Genomic DNA, 20539 nt, shown 5'->3' on the forward strand with positions numbered 1-20539 from the left:
CACATATAAATCATTTTATTCTCATTTAAAAGCATTTCTATGATGATCAGACTGATGGTGAAGAGACAAAAAAAGAGGGAATGGTGCAGAAAAGGAAAGGGGAAAAAAAGGTTAGAAACCTATTACCGCCATTTAAGGTCCAAATCCTTGCCCAAGTATAGTTGAGTGTTGTAGGTTTGTACTGTGCCTATTGTAGCATTAATAATTCTCTTTGTCCATTGAAGATATTTTAGTGTCATTCTTTGTTTTATGTTTAAAACCACAGAGCTTGTAAATAAACCGTAGCTGAGCTGAGACATTATGAATTGGTTGCTTCTGGAAATAGCTGTTATTGTGTGGCTTTGGCACTTTTAGGACATGGCCTGGAGGCGTACGGATGTCTCCAGTCTGCCTTTATGTGCCTAACTCTCTCGCCATCTGTCCGTGATAGAAACTGGAGAAGGACTTTGTATCTAGCTTAGTGTTGGTTTGTGCTGAGGGGAAAAAAAGTAAAACAGCCCTCAATCAGAAAGAAGGCAAACACACTAACTAACGTCTTGGCACCGATGCAGAACTATTCAATTAAATCTCCTAATGTACACACACTGAGCCATCCTCTGAGGTGTGTCTCTTTCTCTGAGCAAGCCTCAACCACACTCTGCCTCTCTATCTCCCGCTTTCTTCCAGAGGTGTTTGCATAGGGAAATGGTCCGTGAAATGGGTTTGATGGAATCAAACTCTATATTAAGACAAATACATATTTCATAGCAATTGATGGATTGATTGACAGGGCTTCATTTCCTCAGTGTGTCATCGCCCAAGAAGATCTTTATCAGAAAGTGTAATACGAAGGATCATGGCTCAGCTTGTTTAAGGGTTGTGTTTTGACACTGAATTGTTTTTGGTGTAAGTATCTGGCTGTTTTCATACCTCCTCCAACAACTCCTCTCTTGACCGTGAACACAAGGGGGCACCAAACTGCCACATATTGATATTCTGTCCGAACTAAAAGGTCCCTGCTGTTGACAGCAACCAGCACACTCAGAACTCACTGAAGTATGACCAAAAATGCAGCAGCAACATTGTCCTGGATCCAGAGCCAGTTGATGTGGCAGCAGTTCATGTAGGACAGGCTGGAATGTGGTTCTTGTTTTTATCAATGCAGTTGTTGTTTTAGCATAACAAGGTTGACTGACAAACTCCCCCTGACCCATCCCAGCTAGTCCACTTGCACCACCTTTCATTAACTTCAAAACCCCAAATCCATCCAACTGGACTGGGGATGGCAACTCACTGCCGATGCTGGCGGTCACACCCCTCTGCACAGCCATAATGGGCCATGGCACAATCGGTGTGGGTGAGGGGGCACGTAACCATCAACATTCCCGGTCCTTCCAAGAGGCCGGTTGCCTGCAGGTTACCAACAACACCGCTTGTCCCTGTTTGTCTGCGCTCTCTAAAAAGGAAAGAATGTTTTTCCCCCACAACATGGCAGTGCGGGGATTAAGGTCCATTCTGAGTGGCCCCGGGTCGTGCAGATGTTAGCCAGGATAGCGAGCGTTGCCGTGCCGACAGTGAGCCGACGGGAACGTCCCGCCCCAGACGATGTTAAGCCTATGTACATGTATGGGAGAGAAGGGCGGGGGAAGGCGTGGGCCTGCGAGAGTGGCGGTGGGAAATGTGTCACAGTGGACGCACACGAATGCATCGGCACTGTCTCTGATCGTCTTTACATACACGAGAAAAGCCAAAGAGCTGCCACCCTCTGACTCGCTCATATTTGAATGCTTTTAGGACATTTTTGGACAAATTGTGTGATTTTCATAAAGGACATAAAAATCCTTTAGTGTCTACACTTGTTCATGGACTGGACGTCATTATTAAATTATTAATACTGGTTTCTAGTGCAGTTGCATATCATCTGTGAAAAAAAACTTGGTCATGTTTAATATGTTGTTCTCACAGCTAATCTTTCGAGTGTTTCTCACACATAGCTTTTAATGAAGATAGTGTAAATGTACGGATTGAAGTTTTTTTCTTTTTAAAGAAAAAAATGGGGCACAAGAAAGGAAAATCCTAAGTGGGTTGTATCTCAGACTGTTATTCCTGACAGTCAGCTGTGACTATTTTGCTAAACACTCCGAACTTTATTTGAATTGCAGGCGTGGGTTAAAGTTGTACGGTGGTTTGATGTGAAAGACGAGCTTGTTCTCTTTACGTCAGCCTGGTCTAACTGCAGGGTGAATGTGTAAAACACGGGGGCCCAGTGAAAGCCTCTGTGGTACTCACAACCGTCAGGCTCAATGGAAAGAGGATACAGGGTCTGACAAGATATGACTTGACCCAGCAGCACAGGCAGAGGCCCACTATTGTCCCGCATACACAACAGAAATCAGTGCAGAAGAATTTCCCATTCTCTGTGTGCGTTTGTGAGAAACAGACAGATGTATGTGCAAACCAAACACAGACGTTAACAGGTTTTGTGTTAAAGTCAGTGGGCACTGAGTTTGTGTGTATGTGTCAAGGGGTGTGGACTGTCCTGTTCACTTCTATAACGGCTGAACTCTCTCAGGACGTGTGTCGGACGGGCCAGGGCTGGTCGTACGCACGGCTGGACGTTTTGGCGCTCTGACAGATGGTGAAGGGCCAGATGTGTGTGCCTTTGTGCATGTTCATGGCTACAGTGGTTTTATTTTGTACTCCCATTCTGTTCATTTCACCCCTCCGCAGCAGCTCGACTGACCTCCTTACTGATCAGACTCCATGTTGACAGGAAGAACTTTTCTCAAATGCACATAATATATAGGAAGCTGTAGAGGGGACAACTTTAGAACGCCAGTGCCATGTACCTGTTATGACTTTTCACTTTTGGTTTAGCTGGTAAACTGATTTAGCTGATGGACGGAGGTCAGAAGAAAGAAGGAAACTTTTCTGGTTTCTTAAGAACAGGTGGTATATTCATGGGAAACTTTGTTACTGCTCTCTTATTGTGCCTGACATGCCTGCATGTCTAGGCTATTGCATATAGGCTACTTGATCGTGAGGTGGAAATGAATAAAAGAATTGTTCTACAATGAAAATCTTTTGTTTTTTATCTGAACCAATCTTTATAAAAAAAAGTTCTCTTTAATTAAACGGTGCTACAAACTTTGTTGAACATGGTGAATTTGATGTATCGATGACTTGAGGTCTCCAACAGATTACAGCTAACTGGGGTTACCAGTGTGCAAAGTTTGCCTTGTGCAAATGGAAATTAATGATTCATCCAGAGAAGTGATTTTCATTTAATGTTCTATTGATCGTTTTCGAGTAAATTATCGAACATTTGACAGACATCAAGAAATCAGATCCAGGTTACTGTATAGAAAATTTAGATTATTACAGCTGCTGGCATAGATATGATTTTAATCAGTACGTTATATTCTTCTACCTGAAAAAGCAGATGGAAAACATCATGGCCTATTTCAAATATCGTTGTAAATGTTTCTCTGACCCTACAGCGATGATAGGCAACTGCCAGGTAAAGAGAAGAAGAGCTGAGAGTAGATGTTAGAAAGGATTTATTTCACCTTCTAGACAGGAGTGAACTGCAGCTCAGGGAGAACAGAGATATGACACCAACGTCCATCTCTTGAGGTCACAGCAAAGAGAACAAACATCTTGGTCCGAGTGCCATCGACGTTCAACCACTCTGTGCCATGTCATCCTGTCAGAGAGACAGATAGGCAGAGGGAGGCACTGCCCGCTGAGAGGTGTCCGAGGTGTCATGGCCTCGTCTCCGGGGTGACAGACAGCGCGTGTGTGAGTGTGTGACGGGAAAATAAGACCGCTGAGAAGTCTAGGGGACATTCGCAGTGACCTTTCGCTTGCCAGGGTCTGTCTCTCTCTGTGCATCTGACAACAACTTTAAAGGACGTTGTCTTCCTGAGCCCTTGACAGGCGTGTTTATGGTTGTGTGTACTTGAAAGTGCACGTGCGGTTGTGTGCGTCAGGAAAGCTTTAACTAAGCCTTAAGTTTCTGTATCTGTGTCCACACTAAAAATAAAGCTGCAGCCTATTTTTGTTCTAAAATGTTAACCTTTTAATTCACGGTCTGTCCTGTATCACGGCGGTATGTACAGGAGGTGCACGTGTTGGAAGCAGCAATGCACGTATCTGACTAAAACAATTTATCTTTCGCTATCTATCTTTCACCATCCATCTTTCAAAAGCTCTCTCTTCTCTCTTTCACTGTCTATCGCTATGGGAATCCCCAACCCCATGACATCACGACGCGACACGACACAACATGACCACAGCACGGCAAGATGGCAGCGCCCAGGCTAAAAAACGTATAACGGCCAAACACAGTCGAGTATTTAGTCACTATAGAGTCAGATATTGCCTAGTGCTAGTGGAGACCAAAATCTGAGCTAAAACAGATCAGGATTATAATCAGCCTCCATCTAGAAAATTAAGTGTTGTTTTTGCCAACTTTGTGCTTCACAAATTGTTTCGAATACATTTGGTTTTGAAGTAATTTAAAGTTTAGTGTTGACATTAATATTTTTTTCATCTTATACTTTTTACAGTCATCATGACTCATATTGACAGTTTTGTTCCTTAAATGTTCCATTGGTAACAGAAAACTGACTTCCAGGTGTAAAATTATAGAAGACATTTGTGCACATTTTTAAATTTCATGTTGTGGTTGTGAGTTCGTGTGTGTGTTTACTGTTTATACGTGTGTTTGTGGTCAGGAGGCGAGGGGAAAACAACGGGGCACCAAACGGCTTTAGAAGAAGAAAATCCACCAACATAAACAAAACTGCGACACGCGTCACCTTCGATGTGACAGGGGACTGACACCGGAGAGGCGCACGGTCCCAGAGAATCTCCTTGAAGTCGGCCAGTAATTGTGCCACTTGTTTGGAAGTATTGTCTTTCCTGGCCCTAGGCTTTGCTTTAGGTCAGATGCACTCGGCTTTTAGTGAAGCACTCGCTTGGATTAGACCTATTAGCTGAACGGCGGTGAAGGACAATCCTGAAGTCTTGAAATGTTAAAACATTTTAATCAAGACGGAGCTAGGCCTCTCTCTGTTGCTGTTCCTTTTCCAACACTTTTTCCTGCTTAATCAAGACCACATTGTGCATTTTCCACCACACATTTCTTTTTCTTTTTCAGGCTTTCCCTACCGCACTGTCTAAGTCATTACTGGTGCTGTGTTTGTGTTTCTGCTCCAGGCGTTGAGTAAATACCTCTGCTTTCCCTCCATTTCCCACCTTCCTCCCTCCATTACCTCCTCCTAATGACGTTTACACATCTGCTTAGAAGAGCCTCCACTCATCTTTCTGCCTGTCCGTCGTCTTCTTTTGTTGCGCAGGGATACACAGGCAGAAAAATTACTTTTAACAATTACTTTTTCTATTATGTGGTTTCTGACTTGATAATTTCAATTAGAATGATCTCCCTCACCAAGAAAGAAAAAAAGTCACAAATCTATATATCAAAGAAAGGAAAAAGGTTTAACTTGATTGTAAATGTCCTAGCATTAATGTCCAGCAGTAACATTGATGTTATTTGGCCCACAAATCGATTGACTGAAAAATAATTCATAAAGATACTATCTGTTCTCTATTACAGATTTCTAAATGAGATTTATTTGATTTCTTTAGGTTACTTGAAATAACAATAGAGATAGTGGAAAAAAACTGATTATTAGGATAAAGATTCCTCTCTTGTTAGTACAAAAAGTGTATTAGATCTTGGAGAATCAACAAAAGAGAATGTAGGACAAGATGACTATACAACCAGATTTCAAAATTGCATATTATTTGAGATGTTCTGCTTTAGATTTGGTGTTGTAACTTCTCCTGTAAGAGACATTAAGAGTAAGGGTAATTATAAATGACTGTAAAATAAAACATCTTGGACTTGTAGACTGATGTTTGGATAAAAAGGCACTAGGAACAAAAACTCTAGGAAGTTATAATTCGCATTTATCACAGTTAAACAAAACAATTCAACATTTAGTTGAGAAAAATATTTGCATATCCAAAGTAACTGTTGTAGCCCTGCAAACTTAACTAAAGTGGATCTTGTGTAGTAGATGCATTCTTGGCTGATGACTTGTATCTATGTTGTAATCAAACCCTTCTCATAATTTAGCAATTTGTTTTTGGTGTCACTTATGGTGGAAAAAAAAAAAAATCCTGAACTTTTCAACTCCTCACCTCCCCATGCCCTCCAAACCTGAACTGGCGCTTCAAGTAATCTCCTAGTTTCTTCAGCATGCACTAGTACGCATGCACACGCACACGCACACACACACACACACACACACACACACACACACAGACACAGACACACACAGACACACACAGACATGCACGACAATGTGATTGCCCAGAAGTCACGTCAATCCGGATTCATTTTCCTAATGATTGACATGTTCTGCAAAACACACACACACACACACACACACACACACACACACACGCAGAGTGACTCTACCTGTCACCTCTCATGAATAGTATTACCTTTACCTCATTTTGTTCTGCCTGTCCTTCACCTCTATTCTTCCTCTGCTGACAGCTCAATGGGCTCCTGTGGGACTTTGTATGTGTGTGTGAATGAAAGGTTTTTCGACCTGCTGCCTGGCGCCACTTTGCCCACCCTCTGCTCTCCTCCGCCCAGCCCTCTTTCTTGTAATGGGACAGTTGAGAAGATACAACTGTACTTGCTCGTGATCGTGTGTGTGTGCATGGATAAGTGTGTACACCGCCGAAAGGCTTCACAGCACTTCCAGTCTGAAGTCTTAACTTCGTCCTCTCTGTATTTTTTCCTCAATGTGTTGAGTTCTGTAGCGCCTTAGGTCCTTGACAAAACCGCTGAAGGAGAACGACTGAAAGACAGGCAGACAGATGAGGCGGAGTAGAATAGGGCTTGACAAGAACATGACTGGAGCTCTAAGGCCCCGTCGTGGACACCTAGAGGCTACAATGTTTATTACACTAACAATGTAAAACAGCCAAGTCTCAGACATGGTTAAGAATGGAGATGATTTTGGCTACCTAGCTCCTACATTCATAAAAAATATCAACAGAAAAATGTGTGGACACAGCTGTCCCATGTCAGTTATTTTTGTGTCCATGAACAGAAGTATCACAAACAGAAACTCACATAACTGGGGTCTGTTAATGGCTTAAGAAGCTACTTGGCTGAACATTTCTTCAAAGAAACTCTGCAAGTCCAGTTGTCCTTGTAACAGAAACGATTAATATTTTCTCTGAAATATTCTCGTTTCTGTATTAGCTTGAAAGTGCATTACAACTATTTCTGAATTACTGTCAAGCTAATACGTTTGCACAAATCTCAAATCAGCCATTTTACAGATGTTTTGAAGCGTCTTAAAAGCCTCTGTTTGCCGTTAGTCGAGGTCTCTGCTGCTATTAAACAGCCAAGCGTGGCGAGCTACATTGTAGGTGAGTCGTGGTTGAAGTGTTGCTCAAGTGCTCGTTGACGTTGTGATTGATTGGTTGCCGCTTCACAGAGTCACTGGAGCGCTGAGTAAAGTAGCGTAACATGTAGCGCCAACGCTATGTAGCCTCTATTGAATGTTACTGGTAGCCATTCGCTTTTTTGAGACACCCTGTAAACGACACTAAGTAGGAATTGATGGTCTTAATAACTAACTAACTCCTGAATGGAGGAACAAAAAGAATTAAAACTTTCAAAACTCTGTTGCAATTTTAATATACATTCTGCCAGGTAGGAAAATAGATGCCAAATTTTATTATTTGTTGACTTTTCGATGTGTTTTTTTTTTTTTCAATTTGTAGGCAGCAACAATGGTCTGGTATTAGATTGTAATGCAAGAGATCAAAACTGATCTATTTAAACCCGAACTCCTCACCAGTCTTTTAGAACTACAAGTCTACAAGTCCAGCTGCCCTTGTTTTAGTTATTTTGGATATACTATGACCTGGATGATGGATAAGCTTCACAGACACATCAACACAGTCACGACAATGATTATATTGAGAATAATATGAACTATCAATATTTTCTCTACAATATTATGGTTTCCTTATTATCTTTACAGTATATTAGCAGGAGAGTTTGCACAAATCTCTTATCTGTTCTCTAGTCACAGCAGTATCATCATATCCATCAGACATCAGTGCTTTGATTCTTTGTTTTTGGCTTCTTTTATTTCTCATGATGTCACTGTTTTTTTTTTTTTGTTTTTTTTTTAAGATGCATGCTGGTTTCAGATATCGTCCACCTTTCTTTGCTCTGGACCCTTGAAGACTTGTCCCTCAAGGATTTACTGATGATAAGAACTAGAGTCTGTGTGCGTGGTTTCATGTGTATGTAAATGTGTGCATGTGTACATTTCCTCAGGTATCAAAAGATAGGAGCGTGTGCGCCGTACTGTATACCTCTTTCCATATGTGTGTGCTTGTGTGCTGTCCACATATCAGACATTTGATAGATTGGAGTGTATGCAACTTAGGACTGATCTGAGTGTGTTTGCTGAATGCACGAGTGTTCATGCAGTCTGACTGGGATTTGGCAGAAACTCCAAGGCACCTCAGATTGGAAAATATGCACTCATAACTCACATTTATTCACCGTCACCCTACCTATCTCACTCTGTCGATGTACCTTCTGCTCTGTATGTTCTTCGTGTTTGCCAACTTTCTTTCTGAGAGCCTAAACAAGACCAGGCAGTAGCTAAGAGTGTCTGCGAGAGATAAAACTTGAGGAAAAAAATTGGAAAATTTGAAACACCATTATTTGAGAGAGAGATGAAACAGTAACGAGTAAATACTAAGAAAATCAGACACTTAAATATTGAAATTATTGAGGAGCTTTGGAAAAATGGAGGGAATGTTTGCAGACAAGGTCAGACAACTTAATGCATTTCTAATAGGAGGTATCTCAAAAAAAAACATGGGAGACAAGAAAAAGGGAAAATAAGCATAAAAGACAAGGCACACGAAGGTAGAGACAGGATAAGCCCAGGTTCGAGAGAAAAAAAAGGTATGGGGAAGGAAAATGTCTCAAAGAGACAGGGTCTTTATTGTGTTTTTTTGGGGTGGTGGGTAGAGTAGTGAGGCAAGACCATCAACTCTTTAACCCTGTAATTTATCACATCATTCTGCTTGCAGTGATGGAGCCATTGCTCCTGCTGTCAGGAAGAAACATTGGTTAAAAAACTGTTCATAAAGTGCCTGAAACAAACCAGAAAGAGAAAATAAATTACATTAATGTCTACACATTACTGTATGCAAAAAGAATTGCTAATGCTAGCATTCAAAATATTTATTGGCTATACGCTACAAGGCCGTAGTTTAGGTTTATGGCAGACCTAAAACAAACAAACAACAAAAGATCGGGCTTGGTTGAAACCTAATCAATTAAATGCCTGAATCAACCTTGATACTGATCCAGATATTGATCAGAACATCTGTATGTGTTCTAATGTCCAGTTTATGTTGAAACAGCATCGGAAATATTCAACTGTGTGATCATTTCAGAGGATGTAGTGCTGCTAAACTGTATTCAGATAAACCTCAAAGTGTTTCGATTTAGCCTAGCCCACTGACTAAAATTGGGTTGTCAAAATAATAGAAATGTGTCAGTACACAATACAATTCAGTACACAGATGAACTCTGACATCTTTCTCAGTTATATGAAACAACTGTTGAAAACCATAGCCATAGTGCAGAATTGTGCAGTTTACTGTACACCCATATACTCTATCTGAATAATGTCTCCCTGTGCATACACTGTGTTTGAATTGTGAGCAAGGAGTGAGATGTCACAGGTATACAGTCAAGGTATCTCAGAAAGGCTTACACCGCTTCGTTCTTCTTCTCTCACACCAAGAAAACCGGTCTCAAATAAATATTTACTCTAAGTTCCTACTTTCTATCGCTGTCTCATATATACACACACACACACAAACATGTCCAAGTGCACTCTTACAAAGGCACTTTCTGTTGCTCTTTACGAGCACACACACATTCAGTAACCACCCAGAGGGGACAGTGAAAGAAGAGCAGAGAAAGAGATGCAGAGAGCAGACAAGGTCGTAGTTCCTGTGGACTGTCTTTGAAAGGGGAGTCGCATGTTTTCCCTCCCCTCCTTTGATGTTAAACCAGTCTCTTTACCAGTGTAAAGACAGGATACAATAACCTAGACCCCCTCCCACCCCTAACCCAGCCCTCTGTACACTGACCGTACACCCCCACAAAGCTCTGCGGGGGGACAGGTAACCCACAGCAACCCCAGCCAGAAATCAGAATGAGTGTGGCAGCTGTCCAGGACCTGAGCAGCGTGCTGGGTGTGTGTTTGTATATCAGGGTTGTGTGTGTGTGTGTGTGTGTGTGTGTTCGTGTGTGTGTGTCTAATATTCACTTTAGGAAATATCTTCTCACATTTAGCCATCAGCATTTCAAAATATATAAATCAAATCAAAATCCAGTATAGACATAATATATATTTAATATTTTATGATCTCATTGTGTACATTGTTTGATGTGGTTATTTCAGTAAAGTGTCATTGAGGAGATTCTCCTGCTTGTTTAGTTGACACTAGTTTTGCCAAAAGTTTGTTGGATGAGAATATAATTCACAATCATCTATGCACAACATCAAAACCACCAACCTGTGAAGTGGAAAAACATTGATGATCTCATTCCGATAAGATGTTTTTCTGGGAAACTTGGGTCCTGGCATTTATGTGGATGTCACTTTGATATGTACCACCACCTGAACATTGTTCAACACCAAGCACAGCACTTTCAGACAGACAGAACTTTCTACATTTCTGCATAAAAATTACTCAAAACATCAGCAGATTTTCACATTCTTTCAAGTCTTGAAAGTAGACAAAATTCCAGACAAATTAAACTGAAATATTATGCTTGTATATTTGTTTATTCAAGAAAATTAATTATTTGTATAAATCTATGAGTTCTGTAAATATATGGTGGGATAACCATTGCAACTGCACTAGAATGTCAGCATGAATGCAGCATGAATAATCATCTATGCCAGACATAGCTAGAGCCATTTGTAGGGTTAGATGCAACTGATGGCATCAAGGCTGGACATAGTGGAACACGACATTGGGTTCAATCCCAGTTTTTTTATGCCCAGCTCATTGGGTCCGGTAGTAGTAGAAAAACTTGTTGTAACTTCAGGTGTTAGATATGAAAACTCAGTGGAAATGGAACTAGACCTAAAATCCTATTGAAATTTGTGAGATTATAGTTGTTCACTTTCACTTTTTATTCTATTTTTATTTGTCTTTGTTTGTAAGTTCAATGTGACTGTCCTGTCAGATTTTACTCTGATCTTTGTGAAGTCCTCCCTCAGAGGGGAAATTAACGCCATTCGACCGAACAACTGCTCAGTGTGCTGCTATGAGAACACACGTGCAGACCTTTCTATGTATTAAGATAGTACAGGTAGAAGAAAACCTTTAAATGCTCTAAATACGGGCTAATGGGCACATGATTCCTCTTTGCTGCCTGCTCAGACACATACATGGCCATAGTGCTCTCAGACACAGTCTCAGTCCGTCAACCTTCTTCTTTCTTGTATTGTTAAATAAATTCCCTGAGACCCTGACAGCTCCTCAGAACAACAACTTTTATGCTAACCAGATGTTCAATAACTAAAAGCAGGCTGGCCGAAATGAGGTTTTCTATCCCAGAGGGCCGAAAAAGCTGGTTAGAAGGGGATGAAAGAATCCTCTTATGTCAGTAAACTCTTTACTCACTCACTGCCATAGCATGCTTGCCCCACCGTTTCCATGGTGCCCAATGTTATCTAGGTTTATTTTTGTTTGGAGTTGTGGTTTTGGGGGTTGAGTGGCAAAATGAGTCCCCTCTCAGCATTAACAAGAGGATAGAGAGACTGCTACACCTTTCCTTGTACTGTACAGAGATCTATGTGCCTTGTTTGTTGGAATAGTAGTAGTAGTACCTCAATCAGCCATAACGTAATTTGCTTATTATGTATTAGGATTAGGTTTGTTCTCCAAACTCAGCAGATCAACCCAATTAAGCATCTGTGGGATGTTGTGAACAAACAAATTCCACGAAGGCCCCACTTAACACCACTTAAAAAGGCTGTTACAATTATCCTGGTGTGACAAAATCAAAGCATGTAAAATAGGTTAGCCAAAGGTAAGGCTTGCTCTGTCAACTGCTGTGGCCCGATCACGTTTTGTCGGAGTTCAGCTGCATCCAGTTTTTAATGTCACGGAGGCAATTTCTGAAACCACCTAGGTTTCCCACCTTTTATGAATTAACAGGCAGGTACATCTGAATATAATCAGCATAAAAATTGAACCACAATCTCTAATCTTAACTCAAGATAACCTAAAGAGAATGGTACACCAAGACTGAGCTACTTAAACTATTAAACAATTGAATGGAAGAGAACAGACTTTGACTTTATGTGGATTAGTAGCAATTATAGTGCCATTCGTATTGGTAACATTATTTGTAATAGCATCAATTTAGCTAAGCTGCAGTTTTTTTTTTCAGTAATAATGTACAGGACATTTAAAAAACTTTACTCTTAAAATTATAATAGGCTACAGATTTACACATTTTCTTTTGCACACAAAGATATTTGGGTTGTATTTTGTGTAACCTACAGAACTAACTGTGATATTGCTGGATTTTTCTTGTATTAGTAGTAACTGCTATTAGCAAGTGATGGTGATAGAAGCTGCTGATATATTTTATTCAGTCCACAGTGGAATTTTTTATTTTATCAAAGAAAACATCAATACGGAGTTCGACAATGCACAGTCGGGATGCCGTTCACAGAGAGGTAACATCTTAACCCTCCAGGAGTAGACGTTAACTGACTGGAGAATGAAATGTGTAATAAAGGAAGAAGAACAGCAGCATGTTGTGGGTTCATTCACTCATATGTGGAATGCAGCCTGTATTGTTTGAGCTGTCAGCTCCGGAGTGTGTGTCCATCACTCCTGACCTGTTATGTGTGAATGAAGGTGGAACATCTCTGGCCCTGACCTCTTCTCAGTGTCAGTCTAAGTTCATGTTTGTTGTGCGTGTTTTTTTTCTTTGGTGCATTTTTACCTGTCGAGTAACCACTTACTAGTAATACAGATGCTACAAAGAAGTATCACGTTGCAGCTCATTTGTCTTATTTGCTCTAAATACTGACCTTAATCAATATTACTACAGCTGAATCACCAAGGCAACATGATAAACAGGCTGAAAAAGCCAGCGACTAGGGTTTGATTAGTGCCAACGGTATATACATGCAGAACTAAGGGCCCCAGACTCACTTTGGCTTGATGAATCACAGCCTCAAGACATTTAACCCAAGAACCAAAACTTTTGCATCATAAATGTGCAGAATAAATCTGTTTCCACGTAGTCACTGACCGTCTTGTGCTTGACAGCGTGTTCCTACATGCGTGCTTTCCTTGACCCTTTAACATAAATATGTCTGTCAAGATATTTATCTGTGCTCGTACTTGGTCTGCCCTGTGCCTTCTTTCTCTCACCTACTTGCCCCCCCACCCCTGCAGACTTGGGTTACACTCCTCCGACTGATGGCGTTCTGCCTGGCTGAGCTGCACTTGTGGTCGACCAAGAGCTCACTCCAAGTTAAAGGTACCACTTATCACCATGTTCGATCTACCTCCCACTCACAAATTGTCTCCTCTCGCTCCATCTTTCTGTCACCACTCACTTTGTTTTCACACCTTCTGCAGGAATCCAAGCTTCTCAGCCGTCATCAGTTGTCACCTTGTCTGTTTTCACTTTCTCATGCTTTCTATGTCTGTTAATTTACTTGAGTTAATACTCGAGACTCCTCATTGTTTTTACCACTTCTACTTGTAATTTGGATTTTACATCATTTAAAGTGTAGAACCATAACATGAACACGTCAGTTTGCTTGTGAATGCACCACATTTAAGTTAAGGATAAACGAACTTAAGAAAGTTTAACTAAAACTAATCAAAGACCTGAAAGTGTTTTCAGCGTCATGAATGCTTTGATAGATGTTAACTACCAATCACTGTTTCCTGGTCTAACTTTTGTGGTACTTTTCTGTGTGGTTCCCCGTTCGCCACCTATCAGTCCATCTCTTCTGTCAGAGGGAAATGCTCTGTTTCTCCATTTTCTTGTTTTCTCCTCCCTTCTATTCTGTCTTGTCTTTCACAGTCTGCTGAGCTTCAGACAAAGATAGTGTCTCTCTGAGGTTGTCTGTGCGTGTGTGTATATGCATGTGGGCGTATGTGTGTACACAGAGGTAGAAGAGGGTGTATATCCTGGGTGACGGTGACATATCCTTATTTGTTTGTTTTTTTCTGTGTGTGCGTGAGTGTGTGTGTGTATGTCTTCTGCTATCTCAGTAAAAAGTGTATGGATACATCGGAGGGAAGAGACCTGGTCGCTGAGGTGTGACGTGCCCTATCACCACCTTCCTTATAATCATATACATCCACCTCAAAAACTAAAATATAGATCCATAAAATCAGCATCTGCAGTGCAACTACATGTCCTTCTACTGCTGCATAATGAGACATTCACAAAAATAATTTTGCTTAACAGAGTGATCTCGCTCACCATTGCACAATAATTGTATGAAAAGCCAGTGACAGGGTAAACACATTGTAAAAACTAGGGCCACAGCATGAAGTTGGTCTTAAGCATTTTTCATTGAGAACAAATTCTACGAAAGACCAAAAAAAAATCAATGATAACATATAACAAAGACCTGGGTACTGGAGTTCTAGCAAAGGTTACACAACACAAGCACATTGTGTATTTGTTAAAAACAGAAATGCCTCATTAGGGGTAAATTACTTTTTAATTGTTTTAGAGGACAGATCTATGGTGCAAAGACATAAAATACTGGGCCACATAAAAAAAAGTTGTTTGGAATTATTATTAGCTCAGAGGCTAGGAAGCTAGGAAGAGCTAGAAACCATAGCACAGAGTCAGCCTCTCTGGCTTCATGTGGATGAGTTAGTCTAGGATTTATAAGCAGCATTTCTAAACAAATACTTGTCAATAGGAATATAGCCTGTTGATTTTAAACTTTTAATAGGAATCTGTCCAAATATATTTTAGAACAGAATACTAATAATCTCTCTAAAAACACTGCTTGGTGTCGATCTAGTTTTATACAAATGGTTTAGGTTTTGTGTGAGTATTTCATTGCAGCCTGTTTATTACTTAATTTGTAGAGCAGTGCGTGCATCTATATCCCTGCAGAGTGTATGTGTGTTTGTGTCTGCCATCAGCTCTCCTGTTGAATTAGTGTGACCTGGCCTCAGCAGCAGCAGCAGCAGCAGCAGCAGCAGCAGAGGCAGCAACAGTAGCAGGGCGATAAAGAAACGATGTGTTGTGCGAATCCGAGACTGGCTGCTTATGGTTTTGGGCCTGCAGGAATAACACTCACAAAAAAAGTCTCAGCTCAGCAGTTTATGTGTGTGTTAGTATCCATGTGTATTTGTGCGCGTGTGTCCTCTTGCTGTGTGTATGTCGGTCATATGTTTCTGTAGCTGTCCACAGACTCTGTATCTGCTTTTAAATGTATATGTTGTAATCAGATTGGTCCCTCAGGTGGGATGGGTTAAGGCACACTCCTGTCTTTATTAATACCCCTCAGTTCCCCCTTCTATTCTGGCTCGGACTCCCCCTGCCCAGCCTTCCACTTCCTCCTCCTCTTCCCTCACAGGGTCTTATCTAAACTGTGGTGCTGGCAGACGGGACAGGCCACTGGCTGATAGCGATTGTTTATCCCACGGTGCGAAATTGCTGATCTGTCTTCTGCTTTTCCCTGACAGCTAGATGTTCATCTCTCTCTCTCTCTCTTTCTCCCTCTCTTGCCCCACAGATACAGATATTGGCACCTATCAGTACTACGATAAAGGAGAGCCAGGTAAATAGTGTTTATATTGGATGTCTGTTTGTGTTTAAGATAAGTTGTCTTGTTTTTTGAACGTATGTGATTTCCTTATATATGAAGAAGGGCTTTCTGCCGGCTCCTCACACACAGATTATTGGCCCAGCGTATTTCGTTGTTTTACACCCGTTGCCCACACAGAGGCTATTAGTATGAAGGATTTACACCCTAAAACCTTATATACACATGCACATACCGCACACACACATATACGTTATTAGGCCTCCGTGGTTCTATCTCTTACCCTCCCTGTGTTCCTGTTGACCTGGGGTCCTGCCACACAGCGATAGGAAAACTAAACTGTTGACTTTCTCCTAGATCACATAGCAAGAGGCCCCATGCAGTCCAGCCTCATATTGCCTAAGGCAAGGAGGCTTTCCTTACCATCAGGAAGTGCTTAAATCACTCCCCTAACTGTCCTAGCAGCCTAGGGATGGGATTCCTTATCCTTCACTTTTTCCCACTTTTTTTCCCCCTGTGTATTTATTTTTTTTAAAAGTAATCTTACTATCAGTTAAAATTTGCAGAGTGACCTGAGTGCAGCTTCTAATATTTGTTCTTTTTTAACCCTTGATATAATTTAAACAGTTGTGTAAAAGTTCTCCCCTGTACGTTGTCATAAATGACAAAAATATGCTATAGAGACAAAACAATTTTTGTTCAAGTCCTAATCATTATTTCTACTGTAAATATAACATGTTAACGTGGAGGTCTGTGGTAATTGAACCACATTTGAAACCAGCATCTACTGGCCATTCGAGGAACTGCAGTTTTAGACAACGTTAGGTCAAATTCTTTTTTTTATAGGGATATAACGATACACTCAACTCACGATTCGATACAATTTCCGATACTGGATTAACGATATGATTTTTTTTGTAACAGAATGAGCTTGTAGACAAATTATGATTGAAAAAGATTCCTTTAATTATTTCTCAGACAAAAAACACATGGAACTTCAAAACACAAACTATGCAATGACTGCATATTATAAAAACATATATATTTAGATACATAAAAACTACAAATTCGATTTTCTCTTTGACAAATTAAAGAGAATCCTTTTTTAATCTAGCGACGTATGACGCGATCAAGTGAACTCAACGCCCTCTGCTGTTTAAAAAAGGCATCACGATTCATTTTTCATCTCCGCTGATTTGAATCATCGCACATTTGTATTGATTTTTAACTGTCTTGTGATGCATTGTTACATCCATATTTTATGTTACCACTTCGTTACAAGTAGACTTAATGTCTGGATTCTATATCAATTGCAGTACATACCTCAAACAAATATGACCAAACTACACATGCAAACATTTTACAGCAGCTGCTTTTATTTTCTTTCAAAAATAAAAAAAGTTAATGTCTTGAGTAATTGACATTTAAACCTGTATTCACTTTATTTCCAACACAAATGAGACTATGCTCCAGCCCAGTGTTTTCTGTCATTTTGAATATGTCTTTGTTTCTTGTCCTGAGAAATATTTGGTTATTATGCAACCGTACACTCCTCCAGCTTCTCGACTCTGTCTGATAAATTCTGCCTCTTTTTCACCATCTGCATGTTTTCCTTTGTTCTGTGAAATATATTTCTGCCTTTCTGTCATGGATTTCCTTCTCTTTGTCTTATTTTTTTCTTTCACATGTATATTTAGTTCTTTCTCATTTTGTGTACAGTGAGTCCCCCTGTCTCGTCCCCTTCTCTCTCATCATGGGGTTCTCTCCCGTCTCTCATCTGAGAAGCTGCCTTCTTCTCTTCTTTCATTCCAATCTTCAGTGGAGAGACGATGCTCTTGCTGCAAATCCTTTCATTTGGAGGATTACTAAAGTGTGGCTTGATATCAGAGTGGAGGGAAGAGGGGGGGGTGAGGGGGAGGGGGAGACGGAGCAGGGGAGCAGAATCACAATCCAAAAGTATCACAACATTTTCACACAGCAGTGTAATGATAGCTCAGGTCATGATTCAATTACACGTACAACAGATTATTTATTAGATCGAGTGACTGAGTGTGAGAGTACATTTAAAAACGATATAGTACCTTAATATTTAACTTCTCATCATGGAAAGATCCATGATCCCTTCATCCGATATGTGTAGCTGTGTGTTGATCAGTTTTTACTAATTGATGTGGAAATCTTGGATGTTGTTAAACTCTGGAACAAAACCATGTGTTCATACATTACCCCATCAGTCATACTAGGAGTCTGTGAACATTTTCTACTACTGTTTGCTGAATGGTTGAATGTTACCTGCACCTGTCTCCACTAGAGGGAGACCCAGGCTCATTGGAGCGGCTCCGGGGGTCCACGGGAGCCAAAATCCTCCCAGCCCCTCTTCTTTCAGCCTCAGAGCAGGTGCCCATGTCTGGGCCTGTCTGGCCCTTCACCCCCTTATCTGATTAATACTACTAATCCTAGAGGCGTTCCTGCCTGCCAGAGAGGCCGGTCACCAGACTGGCCACTTTCTTGCTCAGGGCGGCCAGGCCATGAGACACGGTTATGGGTTGCACTTTGCCAACATGGCCCGCAGGAGCTAAGGGGATGTTTAAGCTCCAGATTAGTTCATACAGACAGACTAAACTCATATATGCTGTGATGTTTTCCAAACTGTCCCCTCATATGTCCTCTTTGTATATCCTAGCCATTTCCCTGGAGCATCACTACTACAACGAGAAACTCCACTTCTGTGAAGGTAAGTTTCCTACAGACAAAAAACGTATTCCTCATATCCACTCATTTGTGGGACCCTTATCATCTCAGCAGTGGACAACCATCTTCCAGGAATCAGCCACACCCCAGCCGGTCAATTGTCCCATTTCCTCCATTCGTTCCTTGCCTCCTTCTCTTCCCCTCACACTCCTCTTTGCTTTTCACCCAGTAGTGGAATACAAACACTCTTATCAGGAGACGAACACTCACCCCCCTGCCCTCCCCTCCCTCATCTTTCTCCTGACCCCCCCCCCCATCCACCCTCCACACCCTTATTTGCATGCATCTGTTTACCTCCTCTTCCCACTCGTTCTTAATAGAGACTCCTTAATGGATCGTTTCTGTAAAGATGAAAAGGGAGACTGCAAAATAAACAGATGAACAGTGATTGCACCGCACTGAACCCCCCTCCCCCCGTTTTTTTCTCCCACTGAACTTTATGTGTATGTGTGGGCAGAAGCAGACGCACAAAATCAATTAGCTGTTTTTTCCATATGCCTCCTTCCCTCTGTTTAACCACTAGAGATGGAGGGCTGGGAAATTAAAATGAAGGGGCCTCGGCGTGCTACGTGGCGAGATATGTGCTGCAAACTGTGAGGTTGCATTTGGGAGATAACTGAACGTGAGAGTGCCGAAAGTCCTCGCCGATTAAATATTTGCTTCTCCTCAAAGACCGGTTTGTGTGTTTTTGAAGGGACATTTTGCTTTCAGTAGAATATTTTGCTCTTAAAATAGAAATGTAAACAAGTTACATAGCTGCTGGGAATATGAGTTAGCAATTCTTGTTTCATGGAATATGGAGATATGAATGTCTGCATTTTTTCCGCGTTTAAGGTTTTGTGCTATCATTTCTCAAGATGATAAAATGCCATCAGTGTCCTATTCTTAAGAAATATGTTAAAGTTTGATCAGTTCTTTAAACTCTAAATAACCTGCTAATAAACTGCTCAGAAGGTTTATTTTATTTTCATGTGAACTGTATTGTGTCATTGTTTTCTTGTTTGCTATGCATTTTAAACTGAAAATGGAAGCTGTACAGTAGTGGTGGTTCATATTGTTTTGCCTATAGTATAAAATTATAATTAATCCTCATTTAATTTTGATCACCTGCCTCATCTACCCCGACCTCTGACCTTTAGTCCATCTGACCTTTATTCCTCATGTCATCTCTTTGTGATTCTCTCTCAACCAAGATATAAGGTTTAGGCCTTTCTGTTTATTGGTGCCACATTTTGCAAGTCCCCTGGGTCCCTTTCTAAAAAAAAATATATCTTTCTCCTATGTCAGTGTTTAAAAGTTCTCATTTTTCTTCTGTTTTTTTCTTCCGTAGCTCGAGGCTATTCATGGACCCCCAGGAACCGCCGTCCAGAGAAGCTACGTGATTCGCTGAAGGAATTAGAGGTGCCCGCCTCCTCCGTTTAGTCCCCCCACCACCACCATCATCCCTCCTGGCAGCCCCCCCTCCCCCCTTCCGCCTTCTTCCTCCCTCTAGGGATGTTTCTGAGTTTTCCCTTTCCGAAACGGCCGATTGATTAACAAATAGGGGCATTCTCTCTCCTTTCTCCCTCACCCTTCACTCTCCCCGTCCTTCCCGTTTGTTCTCCTCTCTCCCTCTCCCTCTCCCTCTCCTCTCTCATCACCTCTCTTTCGGCCGAGCTCTGTCATCGAGGGGGATATTTGAGGGGATCAGGGGGCTGCACGCTGCCCCCTCGTCCCTTCTCTTCCTCGCTCCCTCCTACTCTTCCTCCCTCCATTCCTCATTGACTCCCCCCTCTTCCCCTCCATACTTGTGGCAGTACAGACCTAGCTTTGTTTGCTGGAACCTGTCACACACACACACTCCCCACCCGATCCACCTCCCACCCTTCACCCGTAACCATTGTCTG

At 41.3% G+C, this 20539-nt stretch overlaps 1 protein-coding gene across 3 annotated transcripts in view; it reads left to right on the top strand.

The window, feature by feature from the left end:
• The window catches only part of LOC125019337 (WD repeat containing planar cell polarity effector), a 71890-nt gene that overhangs the window by 6473 nt on the left and 44878 nt on the right, over positions 1–20539 (top strand). For all 3 annotated transcript variants that reach the window (XM_047604072.1, XM_047604073.1, XM_047604071.1), the window contains 4 exons: positions 13552–13636; positions 15873–15917; positions 18586–18636; positions 19984–20054. In XM_047604072.1, coding sequence (XP_047460028.1) covers positions 13576–13636; positions 15873–15917; positions 18586–18636; positions 19984–20054 — 228 coding nt within the window. In that variant the 5' untranslated portion in view covers positions 13552–13575. The remainder of the gene's footprint in view (positions 1–13551; positions 13637–15872; positions 15918–18585; positions 18637–19983; positions 20055–20539) is intronic.

Source organism: Mugil cephalus, chromosome 13, assembly GCF_022458985.1.
Source record: "Mugil cephalus isolate CIBA_MC_2020 chromosome 13, CIBA_Mcephalus_1.1, whole genome shotgun sequence".
Lineage (NCBI taxonomy): Eukaryota > Metazoa > Chordata > Actinopteri > Mugiliformes > Mugilidae > Mugil > Mugil cephalus.